This window comes from Gymnogyps californianus, chromosome 15 (assembly GCF_018139145.2).
Source record: "Gymnogyps californianus isolate 813 chromosome 15, ASM1813914v2, whole genome shotgun sequence".
Lineage (NCBI taxonomy): Eukaryota > Metazoa > Chordata > Aves > Accipitriformes > Cathartidae > Gymnogyps > Gymnogyps californianus.
The window spans coordinates 3,474,706-3,490,617 of NC_059485.1; the positions used below are offsets into that span (position 1 = coordinate 3,474,706).

Below are 15,912 nucleotides of genomic sequence, written 5' to 3' on the forward strand. Positions count from 1 at the left end.
GGAAGATGGGGGAAGCTTTTTAAAAGGTCAGTGCTGAATAGCAAACGGCTGACACGCTCAAATGTTTATCTTACAGCTCGCTCTGCTTCTTATGTATGACCTGCGAGAAGTGTTATTGCACTTCTGAGGTTTTTGTTTGTTTGTTATATAAAGTAGGTCTGTCTGAAAGTAGAATTCCTTTTTTTCTCTTTTTTTTTTTTTTTTTTTTTAATCTTACAAAACACAGCAGCACAGACTCCTATACTGCTGAGCTGTTCTTCGAGGACTCCTGCAAACTCAAGAGTCCTGCGATTCTCAGGAATCCATTACTTGCTCAGTCATCTGTTGTGTTTTCAGGATAACCAAGATTTGAATTGCTGTTCCTCCTAATACAGGGACCGCAGTACTACCACGCTTTTTAGAACAGCTCTTATTTTATTCACAGAAAAGCAAAAAACCCCTGCTGTTTTCCTCCTCCTCTCCATAAAGATTTTCTTATCCTTAAAGAAAGGTAAGTACCTTTCTGAGCTGCAAACTAGCCAACAGCTCTGAAGGCTATACCTTCCAAAGCATTACTTATTGTGTGCAGTGTTGAGCAATACAGGAGAGAGACAGCAGTGAAACTTCTGCAGTAGGCTTTAGGTTGCTGTAGGCTGAATAAATTCATTGCTTTGTATCTCTGAAGCCAGTATTTTCCAAAGCTGTTAAACTAACAAGCCAGTGCTACAAGATGCAACTTGTCCTTGGGAAGGAATGTGTTGGAAGATGTCTAGAGCCCTTCTCTCATTAATGGCCGTCTGGACCAACTCGAAGCAGCTTCAGCACACTGCGTTAGTGTTGTACGTGCATGATTCAGCTCTCCCTTGCAAATTAAAAAGGGGCAATTATCCTAAATCTGGTCATTCCAAAGGAAACTGCAGGAACTTATTTTCTGTTTGGGATCTTCATGTATTAGCTGAAAGCAAAATGACAGCTTGCACCACTGACCCTTCTTGGATCTGTCACGTGCACTTTGTCCAGCAACCTGCAGAGTTGGAGCCAAGCTATCTTCCCAGTGCCTCTCTTGGTGGGAGATGCTTTGGACTGAGCCCTGGATTTCCAGTCCTTTGACACAACTAACCCACCTCAGCAGACCTCACGTCAAGCAAGGGTTTAACTGACCTCCTCAGTGCAAAGGCCCACTTGATTAGAAGAAAAAATTATTGAGGAGCTCTGCTAAACAGCGTCAGCCTGTGCTGCTGCTTCTGTAATTCAGTGTCTGTCTGTCTGCCTCTGCTAGAAGTCCCTGAGAAAACTACATCTCCCAGCAAATTCATCTGCAGAGCCTCTTTCAGTTCTTCTTCCCGTGAGAGGTTTCAGGCAAAGCTGTGGACAATCCCTGACACCTTTTCTTCCTAGGAGAGCCTCTCCAGCACTGCGAGGTCTCTCGCCTGCCAGCTCCACTGCTCGGCTGCCATGCTCTGGCCTGGAACCTGTGTGTCTGACATTGCTTTCCAAGTGTTTTTCACATTGTCCTTACCAGATCTATTGTGGTGTTTTCCTGTTTACTTCTGCAGCCCTCTGTTATATTTAAGCAGCATAGTTAAGTCAGGAAATTCTACACCTAATGCGCAGTAATTTCCCTTGGCTGACCCAGTTGCCTGTAGCGCTTTGTGAAATAGCTGCACTTCAGCACTCAGCGTGCTGCGTCTGCACTGCCTGTCGCAATCGCACAGCGTAACGTGAGTGGTTTTATCACAGGAGGAGAGGCAAACTTTCCATGCCTTTTTGTTAAACCATCCGTGGAGGCCTGACGGGCAGGCTCCGGTGAGCCTTGCTGCAGCACTGCAAGGCATTGCCGGTGCTGGAGCCGGAGCCGAGAGGAACGCGTGCTGTGCTCTCCTCCTCTGCCTGCGCCAGGAGCTGCTGCCCCATCCTCCTCCTCACCTTCAGCTTTGAGACTTTGCACTTTGCACTGGCACACATTAGGTTCTGCTGCCTCCGCTGTGAGAGGGTCACTTTTGGCAGAGGAGTAGAGACAGGGAGCCGGGACAGTTTTGCTTTAAACTGGTGTGCCGAGGCTTGCCAAGGCTCGGTGGTGTGGTGGGAGGAGGATCTGGAAGGAAACATGACTGTGTACCCTGGGTCTGACTGCCTCCACCTGCGGAGAAAATCAAATTGTTTTCTTAGGAGTGTTGCCTAAAGACTTTGAGCCCCTCTTTTTGCTAACCCTTCACTGTGGCTAATACCCATTTTAAAAAATAAAAGGTGTAAATTTAACATTTCAAAACCTAACTGATATCCAGTATTCTACCCTTAAAAGCTTTTCACGATCAAGATTAGAATCATCAGTCCATCTTGATGGTTTTAATATGTGGTCGAGAAGTTACCCGTCTTACGCTGGCATCAAGTCACGTCATTCCCCATAATCTTTCTCTTGGTTTTTTTTAGCCTTGTTGTTCATAATTTCCTTTCCAAGTGTTTCTTTATTTGAAATGCCATTTATATTTTGTTGCCTTTTTTTTCCAGCACATCTTACATCTTTGTTTTTTGTTTTGTTTTTAATCTTATTTCTGGCGTTTTCCATCGCTCTGTGGCCATGATTGTGGATGTGTTTTGGTTTTTGCCTGCCTTGCTGTTCTCTCGCTGCACTCCCTAGATCCCTGTTGCACAGTCCTCTGTCATGGATGACATTGAGGAGTGGCTCAGTACCGACTTGGTGAGACTCTTTATATTTTCATTTTTCACATGGGCAATAGCACTTGTACAGATAACTTTCAATGCATTGCTGAGTTACTGGTACTTCTCCTAACGGGAGGCAGTGAAACTTCCAAATCATATAGCTTATTTCCCTTTGAAGGGAATATCTAAGCAGGAGGAGATAGGGTCATGTTCAGCAATTCAGTCAAAACTTTTTTTTCTGAGTTGTTTTATTTTCACTTCTCCATGATAACATCACAGAATAGCATGCGTTCCAGAAATCGTGTGTTTCTGGTCCCCGTATAGGAAAGCATTTAAACATGTGCTGAAGTTTACCTGTGTTCTCCGCCGGACTTAAAGCACATGTTTAAGGCTGCATTAGCTTTGACAGGATCTAAGTACATGCTTACGTTGAGGCATGCTTTTAAGAGATGCTGGATCAGGGCTTAGATTCCTTTCAAATCGAGATGTCTGTGTTAAATTGGCAAGCAATCTTGACGTGTTTCATAATAGTAATAATAAAAATTTATAACAGTCTCTCTTCAATGTTTATAACTTTCAGTTTCTCCTAAATGATTATTGTCTGGTAATTATTAAACGAACAAACAAAAGACAGAACTAAAAGTAGCTTTTCTTTCCTTCTGGAGTTTGTTTTGCTGTACCAATGCACATTTGGTTTAAGCAGTGGTACAGCTAGTACGCATTTATTCCAGTCTTTTTTTTTAATGTAAGCATCTGACTCAAATTAACCAAGTGCATTTTGGGGACGGGTGGTGGGTTGCGTTTCAGACTGTTCTTTTAAACATGGTTTTAGTGAACTGAACTGTTTCCTTGTGGTAACCATATCCCTAAGGATCGTCTCCTTCCATTACTTCTTATGACTTCAGATATTGTCCCTAGATAACTCCCTACTCCTTAAGGTCTCCCCCAGCCCCTTGCTGTTGCCTGCTCGGTTCCTAGCTGGGAGCTGCGGGGTTCAGGCTCCGCTCCCCGGCTCTGGCAGCAGTGCTGCAGGCACGCTCCGGCACGTCAGCCCTCCACTCCGGCACCAGAGGAGCTGACTGTACTGAAAGGGAGAAAATGCTCCTGCTCTCCAAAGCCGCCTGAAGTGCTGAAATAGATTCTGGGTTTCAGTGTTCGAATTTGGCAGACTGACTAGCTGTCTTTGAAATGTCACTGGTTTTCAGCTGCAGGTAGTTTTTTCAGGCCTCCGTACAGGCAGTCATTTTCAAATTTAATTACAAACTGGCCTCATTTTGTTAAAGAAATACAATAAATGTAGCATGTCCACTCTGCTTAAACAATAAACTTTTGTTTCTGCCATTTAAATTAACTTAGCAGGAGAGAAGATCTTAGGGAGAGATATCAAGGTAGCTGTGTATATCTGTCATCCCCTAGATAGTCTTGCTCAAAAAGGGCAAAGCAGAGAAGTGCCGTGTAAATGCCTGAACAAGCCTGGGGATCACACGCGCTGTGGCCGTGACTGTACCGGCTTCCCTTCTCCCGGGTGCCTGGGTCCCCATCCTGACCATGTGTGGGTGCAGCACAGAGATGCCCCCTGAGAAAGTTTGGACTGGATTTTTGGTTTTCGCTCTGGGTTCCCCCTCTCCTTTTTTTGTTAATGCTTCATTTCAGTTCTCTGCTTCCCAGCTGAGGAAGTTACAGATTAGGTTAGCTAATCGTTGTTTATTTCCTTACCCTTTTTGGGGTACATTGGAACAAACAGTACCTCTGCATGTGAAGCAGTGGCTGCTGTGCGTACCTTTGGAAACCTCTGTGCAGGAGAAAGCTCGTAGATGCTAGGTGGCTTTAATGCTCAGGCATTAAAAACCTTTGTGAGGCCAATCAGTATGTTCCCACTCTCCTGGTAGAGAAGCCGGGGTATGGACAAATACTTTTCTTTTTCAAAGCAGGTTCAACATGAAGTTTTCAAGTAGTATTTTTGTCCATCTTTAACATCCTGATAAATTGACAAGGATGCCACATCCTTGGACTTTTAATTTCCTTATTAAAGCACCATTGGAAATTCACAGGTTGAAATGCACACAGCTGGTAGAAATGCACTGACCCCCTGGCATCCCAGCCTTTGTATCTCATGGACAGACGCTAACTGCCCATCAGTATCCTCCATCCAGCCCACCCTAGTCTTGTCTTTGTACAGCATGGACACCAGGAAAGCTGCTATATTTTTGTATGAAATCTAAAATGAACCCCCACAGGAGGAACATTGGCCCCAAACTATTTTGCGGCATGTGTCCTTTGTCAGCTAAAAGTGCGTTTTATTTGAAGACACAATGCAAATCGCAGTCCTGACTTTTTACAGGACTGTGTGACAGAAAAGGTGGCATCTTGTACAGTGTTTGTGTGACTCACCCAGCTCAGTTTTTGACCAGGCCTACTGTCTGAAGTGGAAACAGCGCTGGACTGCCATTCAGGTCCAACGGGGAAAGTTGAGCTATCCACCAGCAATCTTCAGAAGCATCTCTAGTGCTTGTCCTCTTGCTCTGCTGCGCAGTGAAATGTCAGTCACCATTGGCCTCCCGACGTGGGAGCCATGCGATTTCCCCAGGTCACCCTGCTCAAATAGTTAGCATGTGGAAACAAGTGGTGGAAACCGTCCAGTTGCATTAAACGTAGAGGATAATAGTGAAGGTGAAGCGCTGCCTGTGTGTTCACATGCCTTTTTGTTCCAATTGCAGAAAGGAGACGAACTGGAAGAAGGAGTGACCAGTGAAGGTAAGCAGAGATGCCTGTGGCTATGAGCCGTTCTCAGGTTAGTGCGCCGACTGAATTATCTGCTTTGATCCCTGCTGAGATGCTGACTTCTCCCAGCCTGATGTTCCCCAGCAAATGCTTCTGCACTCAGAAAGGCAGGAGGAGAGCATTTCAGAGCAAAAAGTTCGTATTTACGGTGTGAGGAGCCCTCCTGGCTGTAAGTGCTTTCCTGCCATCTTCCTTGGCTGTGCACTGTGTTTGTGCCAGCAGGAATGCGTCCCCAAGCTGCTCAGCCCTTTGGAATGATGTTTCCCTGCTTCTGTCGCAGCCGATGGCGTAGCGTGGGTTTGATTCCCTCTGCTGCCTGAGCTAGGGTGTCTCAAAGGACTTCTGTACCCTTTCCTGAGGAAGTCAGGCTGTACAAGTATGCGTGCCTGCGAACACAGCCCGACAGGACGCCAGGCGCTGGAATTTCAGACCCTGCTAACCTCTGTCCCCGGGGCTAAACGTACAGCCCCAGTTCTTACCTGTCTTCCTTCTTTTTTTGCATTGCAGAGTTTGACAAATTTTTAGAAGAGCGAGCCAAAGCGGCGGAGATGGTCCCCAATCTGCCGTCCCCTCCCCTGGAAGCCCCCACCCCTCCGACAAATCCTTCCAGCAGGAAAAAGCAAGAGCGCTCGGAGGATGCCCTCTTTGCACTGTGAAGATTGCCCTTAGCCTCCCTCCCACCCCCGTGCTCTGCAGGCGAATGTCGCTGTACAGCCACTTTGTCCTCCCACAGTACTTGGCTAACAACAACCCCCTTCCCCCCGATTTCATAGATTGCTTCTCTTCCCCCCCCCCTCCCCAAACCATCCACCCCCACAAGCTGACTCTTTCTATTTAAGTCCAACACCATTCCTGCCAGACCACGATTCTCCAGCACTCGCTTAATCCCCTCCTTCCTATCCCAGCTGCACAAAACCAGCTCTTGATGCTGAAAACCCCTTTAGAATGCATGAGTACGTCACACTGTGTTGAAACAAAAGCCCAGAGGGGAGAGAGCAGCCTTGCCCTTCAATTTATGTAGGGATCGTCCTCTTCTGTAGGCAGGTCCTGCCAAGTAGACTGCTCTGTCGATCAGCATGTAATTGACTGAGCTGGAATGTTCAGGAGGAGTGTGTCTTTATTTTTAGATAAAATGTTAATGTATTGGCTTTCGTGTCGGATTCGACAGCAAGGAACAACTGTTCCCCTTTCAACATGTGCTTCACAAGTTAAAATCCTTTACTCTCCCACTCACAGATCTCCCAGTACCATATGGTGGTCGCTTTTCCCCACTTTGTGCGGCGCTTCATATTCTAAATCTCACAGGGTATTTTTTTCCTTGTGTTTTATCTGGGCTTGCTCTAATTTGAAAGCAGTCTGTTGGCCATGTCCAGTAGCTCTGGCAGTTGACGAGAATGAAAAACGCTGAGCTAAATGGATGCTGTAACGTTAGCGCATGAAGCATTTTGCTCTTTGGGAGAGCATTCTCACATGAGGATTTTTTCTAGTGTGTTTGCCTTTTAAAATAGCTAGGTTATTTTTTCCTTACCTTAGATTCCTCCTTCAGTGACTGTAGAGCTCTGCATTTGTCTCAGCTGTTGTAAATAACATCCATGCAGATGGATGGGACTTGCTCATGGACTGGGTGTGAACTGAGGTTCCTGGATTCCCTGCCATGCCTGGTAGGATAGACATGCTGGTTCTTGGTGGTAGGTGTGAGAAAAAGAGGCAAACCTCACAGAGGCTTGTATGAAAATGCTGAGGGAGATGGTTACCGTGGAGGGCTTAGCCATGCCTGCCTGTGCTGGAGGTGAAACTCCTCATTTCCTTCTAGGTTCGGGCCTGAGAAAGAGTTGGATGATTGTGGCCGTGCTATTTGTAATTTTTGGAGTGTCCTTTGATACCTCTGGCCCTTTGTTAACCCTCAGCTCCTACGGGGCTGCAGTCTCCCTCCTCTCTGTGCAAACAAGCATATTCCCTTGCTTGCCAGAGGCATGGCCGAGAGTGCTGCTCTTCCTGGAGCTGCCAGAAGGGATTGCAGCATGTGTGCCTGCCTCGCTGGGCTGACAGGCAGAGCTGGAGCAGGCAGCTCCAGCCATCGCTGCATCCCCCAGCATGTTCCTTGGTAGGAAGCCAGTGGCGCAAGATGGCAGGATCAAAGAGAGCTGAACGCTGCATGGCAGGGAGAATCTCCTGTCCTGACAGAGAGGCACTTTATCAGATGAACGCCCGTGCAGGCAGCAGTGCTCCAGCCCCTCTTCCTCAGGGCGCTCGTTGTCTTAGGCAACCAGCCACTTTGTTCTGACTTGGCATGTCTGAGCTTCTTGGGATGCTGATGCGTGTCGAGCTCTCTCAGAAGTTGTTCTAGACCAAGAAGCTGTGCCATAAACAGCTGATGTGAAAGTGATAGAAGCTTTTATCTGAGCATAGTTATTTCAGCCCGTAACATGCTCTCTAGGGTACGCCACGCTTTGGTAGGTTGTGACACATAAAACCTTTTACCAAATGGCCCGATTGCAGCACTGATGGTCTTTGAGAGCAGTCACATTAGTCTTTGGAGGGAAGTGTTGTTGAGTGCAGGATTTCCAGGCCGTCCCAGGTCAGATGTCACTCTGTGCTGTCCCTGCTCATCCTCCTCTCTGTCCTGCCCTGCCTGCATCCTCTTCCAGGATCCCTCTGTATGTAGCTGGGCCCAGGCAAGGCTGTCCTGCCACTCCCCCGGCGCTGACTTGGCACCTCGTCGCTGCTCCATAGCTCGCTGCTCCCTGTCAGCTCTGCGCTGTGCAGAAAGTAGCATGGCTTGCAAGTGGACGGGGAAAGTCAGTGTAAGGATGGAGATAGCTTGGGGATCAAGCTGCCTCTTCTCCCCGCTTGCTGGCCCTTTCCCCAGTTGAAGCCTTTCTATGTGAGTCTGCAGAGTTTCTCTCCATTTCATCTTCTCTGTGGCTAATGGAAAGTGCCAGGACAGTCTGCCTTGGTTGCATGTATGCACTGCTGCTCTCGCTCACTGCCCTCGCTGTTTAACACAAGGTGAGCCCAATGCTCAGATACTGCCTGCCAGACACCCCGCTGCCAGCTCCTGCCAGACCCTGCCTTGCTGCAACACGTCAGATGTGGCCACCAGCTCCCAGAAACCTGAGGAAGCTTCTGTTGTGATGCTGATTTGATTTCAGACAGTGTCTGGTGATTGCCTGAGCAGTCTTGCCAGCACAGAATGAATTGTTGGTATTCCTGTCAATGCAAAAAGCTCCGTGGGTGTTTCGCGTGTGTATTTTCTCTTCTAAATCCTTGAAACACATTGACCCTGTAAATGGCCACATCAGGTGATTCTAAGCATGTTAATCCAGCTTCCCTGCCAAGCCGGAGGAGATAATCGCATTGCTCAAGCATGGGGACATTGTCAAATGATGCTGAGTGACAAGGGTATCACCAGCGCTGTCACCGAGCCCCCCTGCAGAGTCCCACTGCTGCGGATTTGCTGGCCCTTCTTCCCACACCCCTAATCAAAAAGGGGTGTGTGGGGGGGTGTGCTGTTAACGCTGCTTCTTTCTGTCATGCTAAACCTGCCCTGGGACTTCCAAGTTGTTGCTTTAGAGAGAATCTGGTCCCTTTCTGGAAAATCTTGCAGAGCTGTCAGTGACTGCTCCCTCTGACCAGGGAGGAAAAGAGCTGAAAGAAGAAGGCTGGGACTGAGGGTAGATAAGGAGCATGTGTTGGCAGATCTCAAGGGACTCTCTTCTGTGCTTGCAACCTCAGGCGCTCCGTGGTCCCCGCTGACGCCCCGCGTTATCCGCTGGAAAGCAAGGGCACTGTTTGCAGGGGGTGGCAGGTGCCGTCGGCACAAGCGGTGGCTTTCCTGGAAGTAGGGCAGCCCTCGGGAGACGCCTGCCTTGGGAGCTGTGTGCTCAGCCTGGGGCAACGGCTAAACGTCCTTTTGGTGGGACCCTTGATGGGTCTGGTAAAAGCCGTGAGTTAAATTTGGAGCCCGAAGCCACCAGAGCTGGGCTCTTGCGGGCTCAGCACGCTGGGGCTGGAAGCACCGAAGGGGACAGAGCGTGCGGCAGAATGGGTGGTTTAGCCCGAACCTTCTTTAACAAATGTAAGAGCTATGCTAGAGCTTCCCTAATGTCCTGTATCAGGATCTCTCCATCTTCCCCGTCCTCTTGTGGTCTGCAGAAAACCTGAGCGGTGGAAACTGTTTGAGGGAAAGGGAAGGGGCTTTTCACTTCCGAAGACCGACCTCTCGATTTATTCTTCCTTTGCTTTCACTCTAAGTGCTTCCTCTGTGCAAGCGGGCAGAGGACTTGCGTGGCTCCGGCGCTTGCGAGAAGAGGGATGGAGCTGCAGCCTGATCCGCTCTCCATGAGAAATAACATCCCAACGCTTTCTAGGCATATTAGGAATGACAGCTTGACACTCAATGACACTAAATTATTATTGGGGTCCTTTGTAAGTTCTAATCATCCCCTATTCTAGGTTAAAATATTTATTTTGTCAATATATTTTCTTTCCAGTGTGTTTTTTAACCTCTTCCGTTAACCCTTCATGTGCTGAGATGTAAGAAATGAATGGTTTCTATTTAAATATATCCTTTCGGGTTTTTTAATTGTTATGTGTAGATTTCAGCTGCATCTTTGGCAGGTGTAATAGATAACAATGTGCTGTACAGACATTTAGGGTGTTCAGTATGTAGGTAAGGCTCATAGGAGAATTGCTCATAAAAACGTAGCATGGTGTCTCTTAAAGGGAACAGCATAAATGCAGAGACTGGTCCTTACCGGGACCCTCACGGAGCCTCCAACATACCTTTCCCCTTTCGATTATCACAGCCTCCGTCCCTGAAACGTGCCGATCAAATCAGCTCCGCCATTTCCAGGGTTGTTTTTACACCTCCAAGCTGAAGAGGGATTTTAGTGGGGGTTTCCGTTCGTTTGACTTCGTTCGGCTTTTTTTTTTATGGAATACATTGGCTGTTTCCACTTTTAAATGGAGGACTCAGCAGAGCTGGCTGTGGTGGCGAGATGTTTCCCTCCAGTGGTGGAAGAACAGATCCGGGCAGTGGTTTCAGACCCAGGGCAGGGGTGACGGTCCCCCTCCGTAAGCTGCCGCAGGAGCTGGGCCCACGCTCCCCCGGCACCCCGGCCAACGCAGCCTGTGCCTGTTCCTCTCTATTCAATGCTTTCCTCCTTTCACCCACGAGGACAGGACATGCAGACCAGGAGAGCAAACACAGCAGCATTTTCAACAGTCTTTTTCATCCGTTGAGTTGTCAAGTCCCTTGGGGCTGCTGGGAGTCCTGTGGAGTGGAAACCGCTTGTGCTATCTCCATCCCCAGGCCAGCCTCATCCAGCTCAGTCATTGTTTACCTCCTAAATGCTAACCGCAAGGCTTGCGGAGCCTACCCTGGAAAAAAACAGCTCAGGACAGTTATTTTTATGGAAATAATGAAGCAGGCAATCAGTGAGTGGATTTATAGCCGCCTTGGAGGTAACCCTTCAGCTGCTGGGGGCACCCACCCGCCCTTGCCCACCAGCAGAGGAGAGGAGGCAGGAAGCCCCTTGCCAGCCGCCCAGAGGCGTTGCTGGTGCCCACGCAGCACCTTCCACTCGTCCCTCCCAAACTGCAGCCTCCGGAGCGGGCTGTACCTGCCTGCTCCGTCCCCAGGCTGCCAGCCCCAGCCTCCCCGCACCGTGCCCCAGGTCGCTCCTCCATCCAGGGGAGAGGGGAGGTTGCGTTTCGCTGGGAGCCGGCTGGCTTTCGAGTGGCGCCGAGCTCCAGTGCTGGTTCTCTTTAGCCCGTGGCAAACCTACGCCAAACTTCCCACCCTGCTCTGTGTTTTTATGAGTACGAGCTCCTCATTCTGTACATGTTATTATGAGCTATCGTTAACCCTACAAATGTAACCTGTGTAATAGCTTCTCTGTATATTACAGCTGTAGGCTTTCCAGATAAAAGTGGATAATATTTATTTACTGAAGATATTGGATATTTTTTTGTTTGGGAATGGGGTAGGGGGAGAAGGGGGACATAACTGTTTAAAGAGATTGACTATGTAAAGAGAAACAAAATACACAAAAAGCAAAGAAACCCAACACTAAAATGTTGCTGTATTCACATAGAAAGTGTTTACGTTAAGGACGATAGAACTGTATTAATCTGCCGTTGTTTAACTTGCTCCAGAAATCATCTCTACTTTGGTTCCTGCATGTGAGATACTCCAATAAATACACTACTAGTGTGACCTGGAGGATGGTGTCCGTCTGTCTCTCAGGTGGTGTCTCGCTCTGCTTCACTGCCCAGCCTGAACACACGGTACGAGTGAGCGCGGGAGGCACGCGTGGCCTGCAGCTGCCCTTGCGTGCCCCTCGAGGTGTCAAAACGCGACGCAGGCTTTTGGGAATCCTGGGGTTTCCTCCAGATGAGAGTGGTGTGGGTATTCTCACCGGGAGAAGGGTTGTCCCCAGCAGAAGATGCTCTTTGTGTCTTTACGTGGGTCTTGCTGTGCACGGCGTTGCCGCTGCTGGTGAATTCGTTCCCCGCTAAACCTTTGACGCATCTTTTGAGGCTGACATCAGACAGGCACACGGGTGACAACCGTGGCGCTTGGTGGGACACCTGCCCACCTTGCAGGGCTTGCCAGGTGGTCCTCGGGGGTAACTGGGGATCCCCTGCCTTGGTGACCTAGGAAGTGACGGGTAAGGAGCTGTTGTGCGGTGCAATGCAGGTGATGTTCCCAATGGGTGACTTCCTGACTCATCAGCCAGGAATTTGTTCCAACAACCTCATTTACGACCGTGGTTGTGATGGGCAGAGGAGAAGGAAGAGCAGCCATCTAGGAACCCCGGAGAAGTGACGTGGCGTTACTTCGGCCAAAGACGAACCAATTAATCAGGATGGTGCCCTCCGTCTCGCACACGAAGATCAAAACTAATGGCCTGTGGTTTAAAAGCTGCTTTGGGGAAGGGGTGTGTGTGGAACAGCTCGAAAGATGGGTTTCCCCTCCTTGGAGCTGCAGATTAGCAGGCATTACATCCAGCTCTGCCCTGCCTTGTTTACCATCGCACTGATCATGTGCCTGGCTCTGTGTCGGATATATTCGGGTAGGTTCGTGGCCCGGCTCTGTTGAGAAAGGTGCGGAGCTACCGCTGCCCTGACAGAGCAGAAACGGCACAAAAAGCACTGGGTCATAAATTTCCAGCGCTGTGCAGGGGGAAGGCTGCCACAGCCGGGGTCTGCTGCCTTCCAGGGGGGCTGCACCTCTTCTGCAGCCCCACAGTTAAACACATGAGGCAAAGATCTCTCTAACCCCGAATTCTGTCTCCAGCGGGGGCCAAAGTGGGTGCAAAGGGAAGAGTGTAAGAGCAGGACAAGCATGCGGGGACATTTTGCATGGGTGCAGCCCCAGCCTCCAGCCGCTGGTGACACCCGACTCCCCAAACCGAGCATGGCTTCCCTGGGTTTGTGAACCCTGATGGGCTTCTCGTCTCCAAACCTGCCTGGGCTCCCGCAGAGACCGTGCAAACTCCCAGCATGGGCTGGGGGCTTCCACGGATCACTGCCCTCCGTCGCAGGCTGCCGAGCCCCGGCACAGAGCCCAGTACGAGCTGAGCCTCGGACAGCGTGCCTGTCGCTGCTTTTCAGCATTGGGCACCGAGTTTGGATCCCAGCGTGAATGGGAAGTGACCAGACGTGCATTTGCCTTTTCCCATTTCACCTTGGGGTAAATAAACCGGGAGCAGGGGCTGCGCGGCACGCTGGAGTGCCGCCGGGCCTGGCTGCGTGTTTACCCAAGCCGCGGCTCAGGAAGGGATAGTTGACAAAGCAGAGTTACAGGTAGTGAAGGAGAGAAGAGGCTTTGAATCTGTTTGCGACACGAATTAATGATTAACGCCGTGCTCTGCCGTAGCAAAAAAACCCCTGGAGCACGAGGGATGCTGAGGGCTGGGAGTGGGGCATGTCAGCGAAGCCCTGGGCGGGCAGGGCTGCTTTCAGCGCAGGGTTAACGTGGGCTGGCAGGCGGCAAACGTCCAGCGGCAAATGTCCGGGGGCTCGCATCTCGTTGGGCACAGCGTTTTGGGGGAGCCCACCCGGCTGAGCGATGGGGCAGCAGGATGGGGGATGCTCCATGCAGGGTGCCTGGGGCTGCCGCATTTGGGCTCTGCAACTGAAGCACAGCACGTCCCGGAGCCTGTCGCTGCCGCCAGTGCGGTTCGGGGTGATGCTCCACGCCGCCGGCGAGCCCTACGCAGCCGCCCGAGCCCGCTGCAGCCGCATGAGCCTGCCCGGCCGGCTCGGCGGCCAGAACCCAACCGTCTCGGGGCCGGTTTGTTTTCTGTCTCATCCTTGCGGTTTCCTCCCAGCCTGCGCTCAGGAAAACGTCTCAGCGACTCCGGAGCAACCACGTGGCCCCGCTGCCATCCCCGCAGGACCGACATGATGTAATCGCGGGCCCTGAGCCGTGATGCAGAATCACTCCACTCCGGGCCGCCGCGCTTATTGGCTGCGTGGCCCTGGTCCTACAGGCGGGGTTTTCCCTACCCCGCAACCAAGCTCACCCCGGGGAGCCCCACCCCGCGTGGCATCCATCGGCCTCCAAACCCACCCCGTCCCACGGAGCTGCCGGGGTGCTTAATTCTTCCCCGTTGCACAGAGGATGCTGCTCGTTTGCTTTGGTCCCCCGGAGCAGGGGAAAGCATCGTGTGGGGTTCCCTGGGGTGAACGGACCCTCCGGCTCGGGGGGAGGCTTGGGGCCCCGCAAAATCCGGCTTTGCCCGCAGCTTGTGCGAAAATAAAGCCGTGTTTACGCGTGTGATTTTCCCCCCTCCATGTCTCACGGGGAAGGCTGCGTCCCGTGGGTCTCGCACGGGTTTTTAAAGGCGTGTGACCCTCACGTTCGCGCGAGGTTGCCCTAAAGCCTCGCGGGGCCACGGCACATCCATCTCCCCGGCCCTGGAAACCTGCCCTCTCCTCCTGCAGCACACGGGCTGCTGCAAGGGCTTTCCTGAAAGCGAAGGGAAACCTCCCGCCGCCACGGAGCCCGGCTTCTCCCCGGTGACCTGAATAAAAATGTGGGGGGGAGCACACGGCCCCCCTGCACGCCCCGTGGCAGGTTGTGGATCTCTCGAGGGTTTTTCTTTAGCGGCGTTTGCTGTGGGCGAGAGATCTCCCGAGTGGCTGCCGGTGGCCGGCGTGCGGGTGACGCTGCCCCAGCCGTCGGCGTGGAGCTGAGCCAGCACTCCCTGGGCTTGTCCCCAGCTCGGGCACAGGTTAATGTCCCCAGCTTAAGGAGGCTCCAGTCGGGGTGAGGGTGCAGAGGGCACCGGCAGGGCTGTGCACCCACAGCTCTGCCACCCACCGCGTGCACGCACGGGGTGCTCTTGCGTGGTCCCCGGCCAGCCCTGTGTCGCATCGGGGTGCCCCGTGCCGTGCAGGGGATCCTCATATTGCACAGGGGTGCCCGCTCTGCTGGTGGGGAGAGGTTTTTATGGTGCAGCCAGGTCGAATTAATTCGCAGGTAGCCTCAAATGGTGCTCGGTGGTGCAGAAGAGGAGAGGGCAAACTTTCAGGGGGCCGACGTTGCAGTGCATCTTCTTTTCCTAAATTATTCCCAGCGGTAAGACAAACCACGCAGCACTGCAGGGCGTAGCGGCATGGCCTTGCCCTGGCATGAGACCCCCCACGCTGAGACCCACCACCCGTGGGCAGGCACGGAGCTGACCCCAATGGCACCAGTGGTTTTCCTGGTTCCCACCGGGGCTCACCGGGCAGCATCGGCGCTTCGGCATCCCCTAACCGGGGTCGTGGGAGCTTCTCCCACCCTGGGCCGTGCTGTGGTTGGGCAGCGGTGCTGGGACTTGCTCCGGACGCCGGAGCCGGGAGGGGGAAGGCAGATGTCTGCAGCCTGCATCTGCGCCGGGAACCGCAGGAGCCTCGAGAGGTGACATGGTGGCCTGAGCTTACCCTGGCACATGGCCTCCACGAGGTGCTGGGGGCTTCTGCGGCCACGGCCACCACCTTCACCCCACACTGGCCCTCCTGCCTGCTCCTACGTGTGCCCCGATCCGGGGGCTAAGCGGTATTTAATGCCCAGCCCAGGTATTTGGTGCCTGTCCCCGGGGGTGGGTGCCTGTCCCCGGGGGTGGGTGCCTGTCCCGGGGGGTGGGTGCCTGTCCCCAGGGCTCGGTGACTTCTCCAGGGGTCCGTGACTTTTCCCAGGGGACTGCTGCCCTGCTCAGGGGCTGCACCCTCCCTTGCTCCCTTGCTCCCTTGCTCCTGGTGCACCGGCTCCCTACCCGCTGCTGCCGGGGGTCCCGGCGCGGTGCAGCGGGGCTGCAGGTCCCGGTGCCGGCGGGGCGGAGCGGGGAGGCGGCGGCGGGGCGGGACGGGGCGGCGGATCCGCCTCCATCCCCTCCCTCCCTCCCTCCCCTGCCCGGTAGCAGGTCTGGGCACGGTTCGCGGGAGCAACTTGGCGGCTCGTCCCCTTCCTCCCTCTTCCCGGGCCAGCGCGGCCAT

General features: G+C 52.3%; 1 protein-coding gene across 2 annotated transcripts in view; it reads left to right on the forward strand.

Annotated features, from left to right (window-relative positions):
* The window catches only part of TOM1L2 (target of myb1 like 2 membrane trafficking protein), a 59,414-nt gene extending 48,002 nt beyond the window's left edge, over positions 1 to 11,412 (forward strand). Inside the window, exons 13-15 of one of the 2 annotated variants that reach the window (XM_050905760.1) lie at positions 2,618 to 2,677; positions 5,358 to 5,394; positions 5,929 to 11,412. In XM_050905760.1, coding sequence (XP_050761717.1) covers positions 2,618 to 2,677; positions 5,358 to 5,394; positions 5,929 to 6,077 — 246 coding nt within the window. In that variant the 3' untranslated portion in view covers positions 6,078 to 11,412. The remainder of the gene's footprint in view (positions 1 to 2,617; positions 2,678 to 5,357; positions 5,395 to 5,928) is intronic. The other variant, XM_050905761.1, reaches the window with a different exon arrangement.
* Positions 11,413 to 15,912: the final 4,500 nt, after the last annotated feature.